General features: G+C 51.2%; 4 protein-coding genes across 4 annotated transcripts; 1 reads left to right on the forward strand and 3 right to left on the reverse strand.

Moving 5' to 3' along the window:
• Positions 1 to 1,056: 1,056 nt before the first annotated feature.
• On the forward strand, positions 1,057 to 4,272 carry N7539_006980 (uncharacterized protein; the record flags this gene model as incomplete). The annotated part of the gene is made up of 3 exons (XM_056936581.1): positions 1,057 to 1,485; positions 1,735 to 2,537; positions 2,652 to 4,272. The coding sequence occupies 3 exons, from the start codon at positions 1,057 to 1,059 to the stop codon at positions 4,270 to 4,272; spliced, it is 2,853 nt and encodes a 950-aa protein (XP_056788516.1).
• A 1,428-nt stretch (positions 4,273 to 5,700) lies between these two features.
• Positions 5,701 to 8,517, reverse strand: N7539_006981 (uncharacterized protein; the record flags this gene model as incomplete). The annotated part of the gene is made up of 1 exon (XM_056936582.1): positions 5,701 to 8,517. One exon carries the CDS (start codon positions 8,515 to 8,517, stop codon positions 5,701 to 5,703), a length of 2,817 nt encoding a protein of 938 aa, XP_056788517.1.
• Positions 8,518 to 11,460: 2,943 nt separating this feature from the next.
• Positions 11,461 to 11,902, reverse strand: N7539_006982 (uncharacterized protein; the record flags this gene model as incomplete). The annotated part of the gene is made up of 2 exons (XM_056936583.1): positions 11,461 to 11,732; positions 11,893 to 11,902. 2 exons carry the CDS (start codon positions 11,900 to 11,902, stop codon positions 11,461 to 11,463), a joined length of 282 nt encoding a protein of 93 aa, XP_056788518.1.
• Positions 11,903 to 13,164: 1,262 nt separating this feature from the next.
• Positions 13,165 to 14,703, reverse strand: N7539_006983 (putative sugar transporter; the record flags this gene model as incomplete). Its single annotated transcript, XM_056936584.1, has 1 exon — positions 13,165 to 14,703. One exon carries the CDS (start codon positions 14,701 to 14,703, stop codon positions 13,165 to 13,167), a length of 1,539 nt encoding a protein of 512 aa, XP_056788519.1.
• Between the last annotated feature and the right edge of the window lie 238 nt (positions 14,704 to 14,941).

Below are 14,941 nucleotides of genomic sequence, written 5' to 3' on the forward strand. Positions count from 1 at the left end.
GGTGGACCTGGTGGATATCCTGCAGTCTTCTAAGTCTTACAGTTGAGCCCCCGTCTCATCCCATCTCAGGCGCACCTGGCCCCTTCTCAGACTGACGTCCTGTCTCTCTCCCTGTCCGTGGATCGGTTCATCTGTCATGTTCAGGTCCAATTCTTTCAACATGTGGCTAGTGAACTAATGGACAACCAGCACAACACCCTTGTGGTAGATCATTCGTCCCTGACGCGTGAATGATATCCATCGGCATACATAACGGTCAACTACCAAAAACCGGCTTCGGTATATCGCCACAAACAAGAAACCTGAGCATCTCCCCTCTCTCTCTCTCTCTCGGCCCCCCCGCCTCCCCCCTCGCCCTCTCCCTTTCCCTCGCCTGACCCATGCTTTCGCCCAGCTGAACGGGGCGGATGACCTAATCCTCTGGAGAACAGCCCAGTCAGCCTGCTTCACTAATGGTAATCAAGGTGTGATCTTACTCGGTTATCAATGGAGGAGAAGCGGCGGGAGAGGAATTCGCCTTCACTGCCGGAATGGAAAGAAAGAGCGGGTAGTACATAGTACCAATGGATGTCAATGGCTTCCTTTTCCTTCTTTTCGCCTTCCTCCATATTCAATTGATGACTATCACTGCGTTTCTTTCTTGATACATATAGTGGAGTCCTTTTGTTTCCCATGCATACTACTAACACCCATCCATTGAGACCCGAGTACGACTACACTCATTTCATCGGGCCCTGGCCATTATCGACGAACGTGAGTACTGTTATGAAGCTCTGGGCGCATCGTCAACTTTGCATACCTTGACTATACGAGCAAGACAACCTTTCTATCATCGCAACTCCAATACCAACATTGCCACTCCCTTGACTATACGAGCAAGACAACCTTTCTATCATCGCAACTCCAATACCAACATTGCCACTCCCTTTGGACACAGAACCCTACCATCAATTGAATCGAACCAACACACACACCACAGCAAGACGAAGCCTAATTGCACCTATTCACACAAAGACCAAGCAGTTGCCATGCGAAACACAGCCACTATCCTCGACGATGTTTCCACCAGCATCATTCTCCCCTTTCAATCAACATCAGCAACCACAACCTTCGCATCCGCATCAGCATCCATCTCACATTTCGCAAGTCGACGGCCACAACCACAGGGTCAGTGCCAGCACCAACAAAGTCGCCATTCCACGCTTAGCGCCAACAACTCCCTATCGCGCGCGACGACGATCCGCCCGAGCTTGTGAGACATGTCGTTTGCGAAAGACGAAATGCGATGGCGTGCGGCCTAGTTGTGGGCAGTGCAGGGGCCAGAACAGCAAGTGCGTATATGAGGATATTAAACGGGTGCGCGATCAGAAGCTGTTGGGCTTGTTGTCCAAGCGCACGGAGGAGTACGAGTCCTTGTTGCGCGATTTGGAGGGACGAGTGGATACGCCTACGGCGAAGAAGATCCGGAAGGCATTGAAGGTGTGTGTGCGCGTCTGTTTCAAAATATGCGAGCTCTTTTGATTGCGAGTTCGGTGATGAAGCGGAGATGGGGAGAATGTTCACATTCTTGGCCGAGACTGGAAGCTGTCATATGTCGCTCGATGATGATTCGCTTGACGTCATTCGATCATGTCCTGTCAGGAAGCTTTAATTCGCTCACTTTTGTTTTTTTTTTTTTTTTTTTTTTTTTTTTTGCGAATGAGTTCTAACGTTCATTTTCAACCAAACCACTAGTCCAAGGAGCGCAAGCCATTTCAGACTCAGGATGCTGCCGCGGCAGACTCCGATTCGGACACATCGCAGGGATCATTGGAGGCAATTGATATGCTGGAAGAAGATTTAAATCGCAATGAGACGACCCGAGCGATGGGCTTCTTTGGCAAAAACTCGGAGGTGGCCTGGATGCAACGTCTTGAAGATGACATTGAGCAGAAACATCTGGGTTCAGTGGGCATGAACAACAACAAAATCGACAACAACAGCAATAACAATCTCATCAGCCAGTATGAGGCAGTCATGTCCCAGTCAAAATCACAGTCTCAAAGCCCACCGATCCCTGAGCTTATTCTGCCGACTCCGGGGAATTATAACGGCGAGATTCCTCTCGCGATGATGAACTACCACCTGGACGACCTCGAAATTCCAAATATCCGCACAGATGCGGACCCCTTGAGCGTGCCTCCGCGCGAACTCGCAGACAAATATTTCGATGCGTACATGCAATTCGTTCATCCAACTTTTTGCGTTCTGCGCAAGTCGACCTTTACGACGCAGTACCGGCAATTTTTCGGACAGTTAACTCAGCCCCCCAGGAAGTGGCTTGCCATTTTGAATATGGTCTTTGCAATTGGCTCGCGATACTGCAAGCTGCTTGAGCCCGGTTCAAATTTGGTTTGGGGCGATGGGCTTTTCTATCTGGCGAAAGCACGACAGCTGGGCCTGCGCGATGGAGTCCTGTTTGAGCATACCGATTTGCAGCAAATTCAGTTGGAGTGTTTAGTGGCGGTGTATCTCTTGTCATTGGGACAGATCAACAGGTAATATTTCTACTTTGCCCATCTCGCCGACTTTGCCGCGGTTCATTGTCGCTTTCTCCTTCCCCATACTGCGAGATGGCCTCAATTTTTCACTGACTGAGGGGGAATTTTAAGGGCAACAAAGTTCTCCGGTCTGGCCCTTCGGGGCGCCTTGTCCCTCGGTATCAACCTAAACATCACCGATACTCGAACACAGGATGCCTCTAAGGAAGCGCGCTGTCGACTATGGTGGTCCATCTATTCTCTCGAGCATATACTCAACTCGATGCACGGGCGTGCATCTTGTATTCGAGAGGGACTTTGCTCGGCCCTGCCCTCGCTGCCATTTGAAGAAGACTCTTTCGATGACCCTCAGATCACCCGTCTCCTTCAAGACCGCGACTACCGTGAATCTACCCTTCGATACACGCTCTTTGAAGAAAATTCCCAATCACCTGACGGGCAGTCGCCGTCAAAAAGCGAATCGCGCTGGACGGCAGAATGCGCCCCGTCCCCGTCCTTGTATTTCTACCATCGAACCGACCTTGTGCTTATCACGCAGGCCATCTTGAATAGGATTTACAGCATCGACGCAATTCGCGAAGGAGCCAGCGCAACCGAATATCGGTTGCAACTGTACGGACTCCAATTAGACAAATGGCTCGCCAAACTTTCGCCTCATTACAAATTCACCATTTCCGACAATAAACCCTGGCACGTGGACTATGTCGCATTGAACGATCTGTCAGCCCCACATATGCGCGAGAAGGTCTCTTTTGCATTGAATTATTACTCTGCGCGGATTCTTCTCTGCAGACCGTGTCTTTCGCAGCCACATCATCAACCCAATCAAGACCCGACAACCACAAACTCGGACTCGTCTACCAGCCGCAATCATCATGATTCAATCCACAGGACGAAATTGGGTAAGGAGATGGCGAGGAGTTGTCTCCAGGCCGCATGCTCGCTCATTTCAATCTTCCCAGAGGAAACTGATTCCAATTGGATCGTTCGTGCTACCCCTTGGTGGGGTGTTCTTCATTATATTATGCAAGCTACAACTGCACTCTTATTATGTCTGTCATTCATGACCTCCTCCTCCGGCTTATCGCCATCGCCAGTTTCAGACTCGAACAACAAGCAGCACCGCCATTCCCACTCAATCAATCAAACACAACCTTCGTCTTCATCTTCAACTTCCTCAACGTCGCCCTCAACAGCGGCAGCAACATCCACGTCCACATCCACATCCACATCCCTCAGACCCTCATTCCTCCATTCCCTTAGCGGCAATTCCGCCTCCGGTTCAAAATCAACATCCTCCCACTCCTCCATCAGCCCTCTCCCCCAATCCCAAGCCCAATCCAATTCAGCTTCCCCCCAGACAACAAACTACCTCGACCTCCAACCCCACGACATCCAAACACTCATCATCAGCGCCAAAAGAGGCCTCTCCCTCATCGCCACCATGTCCGCCATCGACCCAGCCGCCAAGAGAGCATTCTCGCTCTGCGACGGGTTCGTCAGGAAACTTGCGCCCGCGCTGAATCTTGACTTGAGTGACTGGCCGAGTTTGGATTCTCTGGCTGGTGGGTTGGAGGGTGCGTCGTTGAGGTACGCGTATACATTTACGGACGGTTCTGGGTCTGCGGCTGGGCCCCGTGCTAATGCCGATGCTGGCGCGAATTCTGGTGCTAGTCAAGAAGTTGAAGCGTGGAGAATGGGTGATATGGATGAAAGGATGCACGAAGCATAGGCTTGATAAGTCTCCGGCTTGCCCATTTCCACGTTCGACTTCGTTTCACATCCGATTCGATTTCTAAAATCGTGGAGTCGATGGGTGGTCGTGACGATGATGGATTATTTGCTTGAGCATGACCGTCCATCCTATCAATATTCGACAGTTCGAGGGCTTTCAGCTTACTTTTTTTCTTTCTTTTCTTTTTTTCTGGCGCGGCGCATCTATTGTCTTACTAAGTGATCATGTACTTGGTTCTTTTTCCCTTTTCCTTTTATTTTCATTTTTCATTTCATCTTTTTGGAAAGTTCAATATCTTCTTTCCAAACTTGGTCATTTGGTTTGTCTTTTTTTTTGGGACAATCGTGTGATGAATAGTACATATTGCACCTATCTACTACCTTCTCCCTACTAAGTTACCAACTACGCAGTAGACACTCTGCAGTACACACCACACAATTCCACGATACACTAATGCCCCTGAATCTCCATATACATACCAAATGTCACACAAAAAGTCCTTCTTCAATCGGCGACCAAATCATCGCAAGTAGACGTCACCCATCGAAATGAACTCTTTCCTGTAGGACGAGGTGAGTAACCCAGTCGTCATCATTCCCTAAGGCATACGTGTCGCTCGGTTGATCTCCCCAGGTTGAAATTCAGTCACGGGCTGGAAGTAGATCTTACTTGGTCAGACAAAAGGTAGATGGCTTCTGATTGTGAACTCGCTTCATTAGGAATAGGGTGTTTCTTGCATCTCGTTAATCCGTACTATGTATATGTAGCCTGGAATTTGATCGCGCTATGTGATAATCCATGAGATTAAGGGTATATACTACATCGTGACTTATATATGCGGTTGTTTTGCCAAAGATCATCCAACGAAGAGAGCCGAGAGTGAAGAACAGGATAACAAGCACGCAATGATTCAAGTCGGTAAAAGAGGACGAAACAACAAACCAAGCGGGAAATGAAACACAGAAAACACCAATCACGCCGAATAGGATTCATGGGTAAGTCAGTAAAAGATAAGGTCGACAAGAGTGAACGGAATGCACGCAAAAGGGCGAAGCATTCGCCAAAGATCAGTCATTCACTGACCACCGCACATGTCGATATCGTAAAGGCGAAAAACAGAAACATAAATGCTATGCTTGAAGCGTCATATATCATAAGGGAAAAAGACGAATCAATCGCAGCTCGTAGAAAAATTAAAACAAAATCCAATCGCAAAACATCGGCTTCGTGTAATCAAGCCTTGAAGATATCGGGTAAAAAACATATATCAGGGAATGGGCCAGTGGATACATTGGAAGACATAGCGACAGCAAGTAAGACAAAAGGTCGCTAGCATGTTCTTCGTGGCTCAGGAATCAAGAGTGGACTTGGGAAACCATGAAGCATGAGAACCATTGACATCAGTGAACACCTTGTCTTCTCCGTTCAAGTTGTTTGAGGTTGCAGCTGGACTTGAAAGGTGTGCTGATGTTGATGCTGGGGTGCCGGGGGTGGCGGAGCGCGGGTATGCTGCGGCGTTGGTCGGACTGGTCCAAAGTGTTGTCCCTGCATCATCTGAGCCTGTGTCTGAGGTTGCGCCGGCTGTTGGCCTTGATGAGATGAATGCCCATTAGTAGGCTGCGGGAGCTGCATCGGTGGCTGTTGCATCGGAGATTGCAACGAAGGCATCTGATTCTGCAGGTACGGATGGTTCTGTGTTGGTCGAGCAGCATGGAGACCCCCTTGTTGATGCATCTGCAAGTGAGGCGGTAATGGCATCGCATGGCCACTTTGCAGAGGAAGCTGCTGACCCTGAGAATGTTGCTGAAGTTGCTGACCCGCTTGCTGACCCATGTGCTGACCCATGTGCTGACCCGTTTGCGCAAGACGCTGGGTCTGTGTAAGACCATTGTGGTGGTGCTGCTGCTGCTGCATCGAGAATACATGATTGTTTTGCGGGGGTACCTGGGCTTGAGCAGCCAGCTGTGGTGTTTGTTGCTGACCCTGGACTTGACCTTGAATTTGACCCTGTTGTGGATACGGAGGTGTCGGGCCAGGTCGCGTTCGTGGGTCGTCATCAGTCGGCGCTGATCGCTTTTGAGCTCCGGTTGCGTCTAAACGACTGTTCGACGGAGCGCCACCATCTGCTTGAGCTTGATCACCATCCTGAGCACCTTCGCCTGAAGCTGCTGCCGCTGCCGCTGCTGCCTTGGCAGCGGCTGCCGCCGCGGCATCTGCTTTGCGTGGTCGGCCACGGGGACGACCAGTACCTGGCTTCTTCTTGGGGGCAGCAGGTGGCTTTCTTGGTTTAGGTGGTGGCAGGGGCTGACCAGTCATCTGCGCCCAGGCAATCTGATCAGCCTTGCGGGGGCGACCACGTTTGCGCTTCGGAAGCTGCGGTTTTCCATCTGGACCGATCGTCATTTGAGGGTAAGTACCTGGAGCATTCACATTGAAGGGTTGTCCAGGCTCGGGTGGAGGGAGACCAGCAGCTAACGCCGCAGCCACCGCTGCGGCATGTCTGGCTGCAACTTCCTCCTTACGTGGGCGTCCGCGCTTGCGCTTCAGAGGAGTTGCCACAGTGGAATCGGTCCCATCAGCTGCAGGGCCAGGAACAGGCTGAGCTGTTGTCGGCATTTGCTGGTTTGCGCTCAACACATTGGTTGAAATTGCAGCAGGTGGAGCAGTCACATTTGGCATAGACTGGGCTTGTGGCTGAGACATAGCAGGCTGTTGGGCATGGGCCTGAATCTGGGCTTGCCCCGAAGCCGGGGCTTGGGCCTGAGGCTGGGAAGCGTTTTGGGCCTTCGCCTGGGCAGCAGCGGACTGGCGAGGCTTTGACTTCTTTTTAGGTTTAGGACTCGGGTTCTCGTGCTTGATTGTAACATTGCCGTTAGGAGCAGACGCGGAAGAAGCACTCGATTGGGCAGCACGAGAATTCTTCTCGCTGGTAGATTGAGTAGGCGGCTTATAATGCTGGAACTGAGTCTGCTGAGCTGGCTGTGTGAATTGAGGCTGCTGAGCTGGCTGGGTAAATTGGGGTTGCGGCTGCTGCGTGTATTGATTTTGGGTTTGAGCATGAGGTTGATACTGGTGGAACGGAATTTGGGTATGTTGGCTGAAAGGAGACTGTTGTTGCTGGTACGGATTGTGGGCCATCGTTTGCTGCTGCAGCTTTTGGAGGCGCTGTTGCTCCATCTGCTGTTTCTTTTCTTGTTCGAACCTTTGTTGCTGCTCCAGGCGTTGCTGATGGTGTGATCTTTGTGCCTCGAGTCGTTGCTGCTCTTGCCTCTGCTGTTCCTTCTGTTGCTGCTCTTGCCTCTGTTGCTCCTGCCTTTGTTGTTCGAGACGTTGCTGCTCCAAGCGTTGCTTTTCCAGCTGCTCCAAACGCTGTTGTTCCAGCCGTTGTTTCTCGAGGCGCTGCTGTTCCAGCCTTTGCTGCTCTAAGCGCTGCTGCTCGAGACGTTTTTGCTGTTCCAGCTTCTCCTGTTGCTTTTGCTGCTCCAGCCGCTGTTGCTCCAGGCGTTGCTGTTCGATTCGCTGCTGTTCGAGTTTTTGCTGTTCAAGCCTCTGCTGCTCCAGCCTTTGCTGCTCGAGCCTCTGTTGCTCAAGCCTCTGTTGCTCAAGTCGCTGTTGCTCCAATCGTTGTTGTTCGAGCCGTTGTTGCTCTAGTCGCTGCTGCTCTTGTCTCTGCTGCTCCAGGCGTTGCTGCTCTAATCTCTGCTGCTCGAGTCTCTGCTGCTGTTGGAGACGCTCCTGCTGCTGCTGATACTGTTGCTGATATTGCTGCTGCTGGTATTGTTGCTGCTGCTGGTGATGTCTCTGTTGATAAACCTGGTGCAGCTGCTGCTGATTTTGTTGCGGCGATTGAGGTTGGGGCTGCGATGACTGCCTCTGCTGTTGATTCAAGGCAAACATCGAGGTACTAGCCATGGAAGGACTTGCTGAGGTATGGGTGTCCCTTTGCTGAAGATTTGCATGGGGAAGACGATTCAGAGATTGCTGCGGTGAGGGTATCCCCATGCCATGACCCTGGCTGATGCCCGTAGACGGACCGATTCCCGTTGCTCCACGAACATGGGTCATGGGGTTTTGATAACCCCGCTGGAGATTTTGCAGAGCCATGGGATCTGAACTGCGCGCCATAAAGTCTGGACGAGTCATAAAGTCCGGAGAGGCTTGTTGCGCAAATTGGCCTGGATACTGTCCATAGCTGGTTGCAGTTGGGTACCCGGTCAATGGGCTTGAGGAGGCAGGCGCCATTTTGCGCATATCAGGTGATTGCACCGCTGAAAAGGCCTGCTGCTGAGAGGTTGCCGTACGATACAAAGGCTTGGCGCCAACATACGGGCTGCTCCCATGTTGCGGCAAGTTGGGAGTCGCGCTTAATGACGGAGACGGAATGTGATGCCGCTGTGCGCCCAGCGGATGCTGCACATGCGAAGCTTGGTGCGGCTGCTGAGGCTGCGACGGCGGGGGTTGCTGTTGCTGCTGTGGCTGTGGCTGTTGCTGTGATTGCTGTTGCTGCTGTTGCTGCGCCTGCGCATGGTGATATGGCTGGCCCCCGTAGCCCATCATCTCTGCTAAAATGAACAAGACTCAAACACGAAAACGAAACAATCAAACAGTAGCAAAACAAAAACCACGCAAGGACAAAGCTCCTCGGGCTTGGAACCGTAAGCGGTGTCTCGATAAGACTGAAGCAGGTCAGCTCTGGCTTTTATTTACGTGCGGCACAAGCGACCACTACTTCTTCCCAAAGTCCGAAAGAGCAGGTCTCGATCTCTACACGATACGATGACCTTTTTGGGCTTCGAGCAGTGGTCGCGCGGCCGACCAGAGTTGCCTTTTTGCTCTCGAGGATACCCAGTCGGGGCCAGCTGAGGTCGCGCCGCGTGTTTTGTTGTTCCGGCGGCCTGAGTCACCAAGGCACCAAGGTGTCAAAAATTGATGATGGTGGTAGTGAAATGGGCTGAGCTGAGGTGATGACGCCGCCAAAAGATGACTAAGACCTGGGTGTTGGGATGGGCACCTGAGGTTATCTTGCCTAGTTTGGCTTAGCGGCTACGGAAGCCGGTTTGCGCCAAAACGCGCAAAAGGTGAAAATTGCCAGCTGCACACGAAAAAGCGATTCAGGGGGGTTGAGACGGACGTGCTGGACAAAGCAGGACCGCGCTCACTGATCAAGTTCGAGTCCTCGAGATGGTTTGTCCAGGTAAGAAAAGCGGACACTGAGAAGCTGATCTGATCGGGGGACCCAAGTGGGTGACGCTGGGCGCGATCGTTCTTGACGGGCAAAGGGGGAAATAATTATTAAAATAAAACAATAATTAAAATGTGAAAAAAAAAAAAAGAGTTGGGGGAAAATAAATTCGAAAATTCAGAGCGTTCCCCCTTGGAGTCACGTGGTCTTGGCCATGAGCGATTGCACCTGACGTGCCTCGGATGCCAAGACCTGAAAGTATCCAGGGTTGCCAAACACATGGATCATTGATCCCTTATTGCATCTTGAGAGGCGACTAGATTGGGATCCTATTGCGCGAACCTTTTAGAAAATGCAGTTCCTCGCCGATGATCAGGTTATAGGCTGCTTGCATTCTGTTCGACGATGCAAACAACATTGAAGCGCCTGAGCCTCGCTGAAAAGTCCACATGATCTGGTGTTTAAGATGGGAATGATGTTCAAGCTTTGCCTGTAGATTGATTATAACATAAGCACCTATCAGACCGAAATAAAAGCCGAACCCTAGCTGGCTATCAACCTCCAGCGAGGATACTGATTTGCCCTGTGGACTGCGTCATGGGCAGCCCTATCGGATACCTATTCAATTGATCACGAGCCTGCTTCTAAAACCCAGCGCGCTTTTCGGACCATAAGAAGGGGCTTTCGTCTTGGGCATACCTACTTCATGACGACAGCAGTATTTCCCCCGCCATCGACTTCAACGCAGGCAAAATTGATACATTCCCAGCCTTCCTCGGATCAAAGGTGGCTTCCTCGATAGTATGCTGGCCCCACCTACCGAAAGCCTCGATAGATATATCTCCGCACGGTCCTCGGCTCACTATCCCGTCGACGTTCAATGGACAGTTTGACGGTATCGCCCGTAGGGACCTCTGGTATTTCCTGGCCCTCGATCTTGTTTGGAACCTACAGGTGGACGATAAAGAAAGTGCTCCCGTTAACCCGAGAGAATGGATTGATTCATGTAAACCCATAAGGTCGGGTATCATCATGCCACGACCACTCGCCTTCTAACCATCCATAGAAATGGGGGGGAAACACGAGGACAACAGATAAGGCACAGACGGGTCCAGAGATAATTCAATTATTAGGACACGCACACCTAGTCTTTCCGGGGCCCTCTGCACTACAGTAACCTTAAATTTCGAAGGGTTGCATGGATTTAATTGCTCAGTTGGGTAGGTACCTAACGCTTCCAAGTATAGGGAGGGGAAGTGTCTATTCGAACATTAGGTATTCAGTCTGAATAGATTGTCAGAGGCGGTTGACGCTCGCATGCATCAACATGAAATTGGACCAAAAAAACCTCGTAAATCGAAATGGTCCCAAAAGAAGTCCAACCCCATCATTTTCGATACTCGTTTCGGCTCTTCCAATTTTAGAAGGAAGCCAAAAAACGACAGCTGGCGGATTTGAACCGCCGCCTCCGAAGAGACTTGATTTCTAGTCAAGCGCCTTAGACCACTCGGCCAAACTGTCTTATCAATACACTGAAGCGTCAATTTTGGTATTATAAAGCAATAAAAAATCTCGCGCACGTGACCTAAATTGATCAACCGTGTCCGACTCTCCCTTTAGACTTGCATTTAGGGGATACCGCGGCTTGTTTACATCCCTTGAGATTGTATGTCCTGGCTACCGCTGCAGTATTTGTGGGATTCTACATGCACAATGATATATTGACGAGAGAGGTGGTTCAATTATCCACCCAACGACAGTCGAGATGTGTAGGTTGCTCCAGGTATTTGACTGTGTGAGACAGCGAAATTGAGACCCAACGCATTCATAGATTCATATTAATTTACACCAAAGTACAACCTCATCGTAGTCGTCACAATGCGCTCAAACAAGCAAAATAAAAGAGAGAGAAACAATCACCCCCCCAAATCAACAATCAAACAGCACAATCTGCTCCATTGTCGCGAATCGATGCCGACAACATCCAAGACCCTCACTCCGATCTAGTTGTTCAAACCGAGCGGGTTAGAAGCAGTCTGCTCCTGACCACCCACGCTCTTGACTTCACTGCTCTGGCCCTGGTCGCCAGCGCCGCCAGCGAGACCCTTGGTGGTGTTTCCCAGACCCTCCGTGGCACCGGAGACGGTGTTGCCCAGACCAGAGGTCACGCCTCCGACGGTTTGACCGACTCCGCCGACAGTGTCGCCCACAGTGTTGGTAACGCCGCCGACGGTTTTACCGACGGTGTCGCCGAGGCCGCCGAGGAGTCCGCCGTCTGTTTTGGGGGAGAGTGGTTTCAGTGGGGTGTGGACTGGAGAGGGATGGGTATTTTTGGAGTGGGTAGGTAGAGAGGTGAGGAAATGGGAGGAACAGTTGAGATTAATAGGAAGAGTGGAAGAGGTGATGTAGGATGAAGATGAGAGGGAAGAACGTACTGTTAGACATGCTGGGTGGATGTGATAATAAGATAGGCGTAGACGTAATAAGGCTTTGAGGAGAGACGATTTCTCCAATATCCGATTGATAAAGATAAGGCGCTTTTGATGTTTAGACTGGTGGTATGGATTATAAGAAAAGAATAACAACTAAACGCTCCCTATCGCTCAACACCTCTTTTTATATTCCTTCCTCTCTCCGTACCCTCTCTGTGAGTGAAACCGGAATTCGACAGAAAAGGATGATATAATCGGTGCAACGCCGATGATCTTCCCCTTCTCAGCAGTATCTCCCCTCCAGCTTTGACTCCACGTAGAACTCACAAGCCACACTGTCATCTACAGTAGGCCACCGTCAATAATCTAATCATATCAATCAGCGCGATTCCCATGGTCGTCTGTTTACATTGAGCGACCCAGTCTCATCATACTCAGCGGGGCGCCGAGAACATGATCACCGCAGGTCAAGGTATGAACTTCTGCGAGTACGAATTGAAATATTGTTTGGACCAGTCTGACGTAGCAGAGAGGCCCCGTGTAGCCTTCCCACTTGATCTCATGCCTGTCGAAGACGGCAGTCGATTGGTTGAAAGTCTCCGAGAGACGTTGGCGATGTGGGGCCCTTCCTGACTTTTTTTTGTGTTGACATGTGTGGCTGGTGCAAGGTTATAGTTGTACTTTTGGGAGATCAAATCAATACTGTCTGCGGAGACTATGTTCCTCTCGTGGTTGGCGGTGGTACGACATATGTAGCCTCGAGAATATTGAGTGCAGGAGATGTCTGCTCTGGTAACTGCTAGAATGAGGCCCCGTGGCCAGTGTTGATATGATGTCATGGCGAGCTAGGCTGGGGTCATTGGTGGGAGGGTGGATCAAAAGACTGGGATGCTGAGAAGTGTGTTATATTAAAGACGGTGGGGCAGAGGCAACATCCATCTGTGGAGGTGCAGATCTCCCAATCATGTCGTGGGTGAGAAGTTAGTCGTGGCTAAACCATGACTGCATCAGGCAGCTGGCTATTGCTGGAGATGTGGCGGTGTTCTTCTCCGTTGTCTACTCAAGGCAGACCAGGGTGGACATCACTAACTTACTTTATGCAACGTCCGACTGATGCACCTTACTACTGTGTACGAATCTTCAAACACGTCGATCTTTCCATCATTGCGTGGCGCCACAGTGGCTTCACTCCGAAGCCTACTTGCACCATTCACCTCTTCAGCATCTTTTGAATTGGGACTAGACGAATCCAACTCTCACTCTCGGCTCTGAAACCTACAGGCTCGCTTTACCCCGCGACTCATATGGGAGGAGAATGACTAGAATGCCCGCGGCAATGAATAATGCGCCACTGACATAGACGGGCACGGCCGAGTTCAGATTCGCAAACATGGCCACGATGGGTGCCATGATACCAAAGACGCGATTGGCACTAGCTGTGAGTGCATTGCCAGTACCTCGGTCCTTGGTCAGGAAGATCTCGGGCGTGTAGGCGTACAGCACCGCGTACATCAGACTGCTCATGAAGTTGTAGGCACAATTCCAGCCTAGGAGAGCATTGGATGAAGTCGCCGTGGTGGACGATAACAAGAAGATGCCGGTCAGCACGGTGGACGAAGACAGAGCTCCCTTGCGCCCGAAGCGAGGAAGCTCCACGAGCAGGCCGCCGAGCAGACAGCCTGGGATCCCCATCGCGGCAATGATGAGAGAGTTGCGATAGGTGATGTAGGTCGATCCATCCCCGAATTCGAGTCCGCGTGACTGCTGGATGTACGGCAAGAAGGCATTGTAGAGAGGAAAGCCCAGGCCAATGAATGCCCAGACCAGAATGATCAGCGTGGTCGAGTACGCTCGTTTCGGCGTATCAAAAAGCGCTCGGATATGCTCGAAGCGAAGCTTATCCAGCCGCCGACGGACAACATTGCGGGTCGTCAAGCCCGGCGACTCGCCCTCGTCCAGCTCATCCAAGTCTGCCTGTGTCAACGACGAGAACCGTCCATTTCGCCTTGCCACCTCATGCACCACCCCAACTGCTTCTCCATTCCTGGCCTTGCCCATCAAGTATTTGGGTGATTCGAAGATGGTGAAGAACAGAAATCGTATGACAAACATGATCATTGCAAGACCGCCCATTGCAATCAGGAAGTATCGCCATCCCATGTTCTCCGATCTTGTGCACCCTTCCTTTGTCTCACATGTCATGTTTCCTAGTAGGGGCCATGCGACCAAAGTCGCCAGGAGTTGTGCAAAGGCCCAGTCAATTGACAGAACAGTCAGCAGCCACTGATGTGAGCCCGGCAGGAATTCTAGGAAGATGGCCGAGTCGACAGGCAAATTACCTCCAACTCCCACGGACCACAACGCCGCGAACGCACATGCAGCCCCAAAGTTCGGGGACCCGGCCGCGATCAACCCAAACACCGCCGTGATGCCGATAGTCAAGTTGAAAGCCCATTTCCGGCCAAAGATATCACACCCAAATCCCCAAAATACCGCACCAACTAGAAGTCCAATATTCTGCGCCAAGGTGAGCAATGGGGCTCGGGGAGCGTGGAATTCGTTCGCGAGAGGCGGGAGAATCAGCGATGTCACGATCGGCCAGAGATTATCACTGGCCCAGCCGAATCCGATGACCACAAAAAGCTGCCACTGATACCGACCCATGCCGACATCCTGAATCGCTCGGTTGAGAACTTCCGCCTTGGCTTTGTAGGCGGCATCGACGTCCTGCCGCGTATCTGGCGAAGTGAGTTCGACGGGCTCCGACGCCGCCGGCACAGGTTCGTTAGGTTCTGCTTTCTTGACGGAGGTCATGACTGTTGGTGAGATTCTGCTTTGCGAACAATGACCATCAAAGAAGGGGAAAGGTAAGAGTAAAAGAAACCCGCTGATGTTTGTCGTTTGCGCTCAACAAAAGTCCCCAAGTCTTCCCTTTCCGGATTTGGAAGTACCTCGCAGAGTTGGCGGGTCTCGCGACGTCAACCAGACAGTTTTGTGCTGAGGCCCCCACGTTGCATGTCGCATTGCCTGGACCCCCTCCCTCCACAATGGA

Source organism: Penicillium diatomitis (genome assembly GCF_028827545.1).
Source record: "Penicillium diatomitis strain IBT 30728 chromosome Unknown utg000009l_segment0_segment0, whole genome shotgun sequence".
Taxonomy (NCBI): Eukaryota; Fungi; Ascomycota; class Eurotiomycetes; order Eurotiales; family Aspergillaceae; genus Penicillium; species Penicillium diatomitis.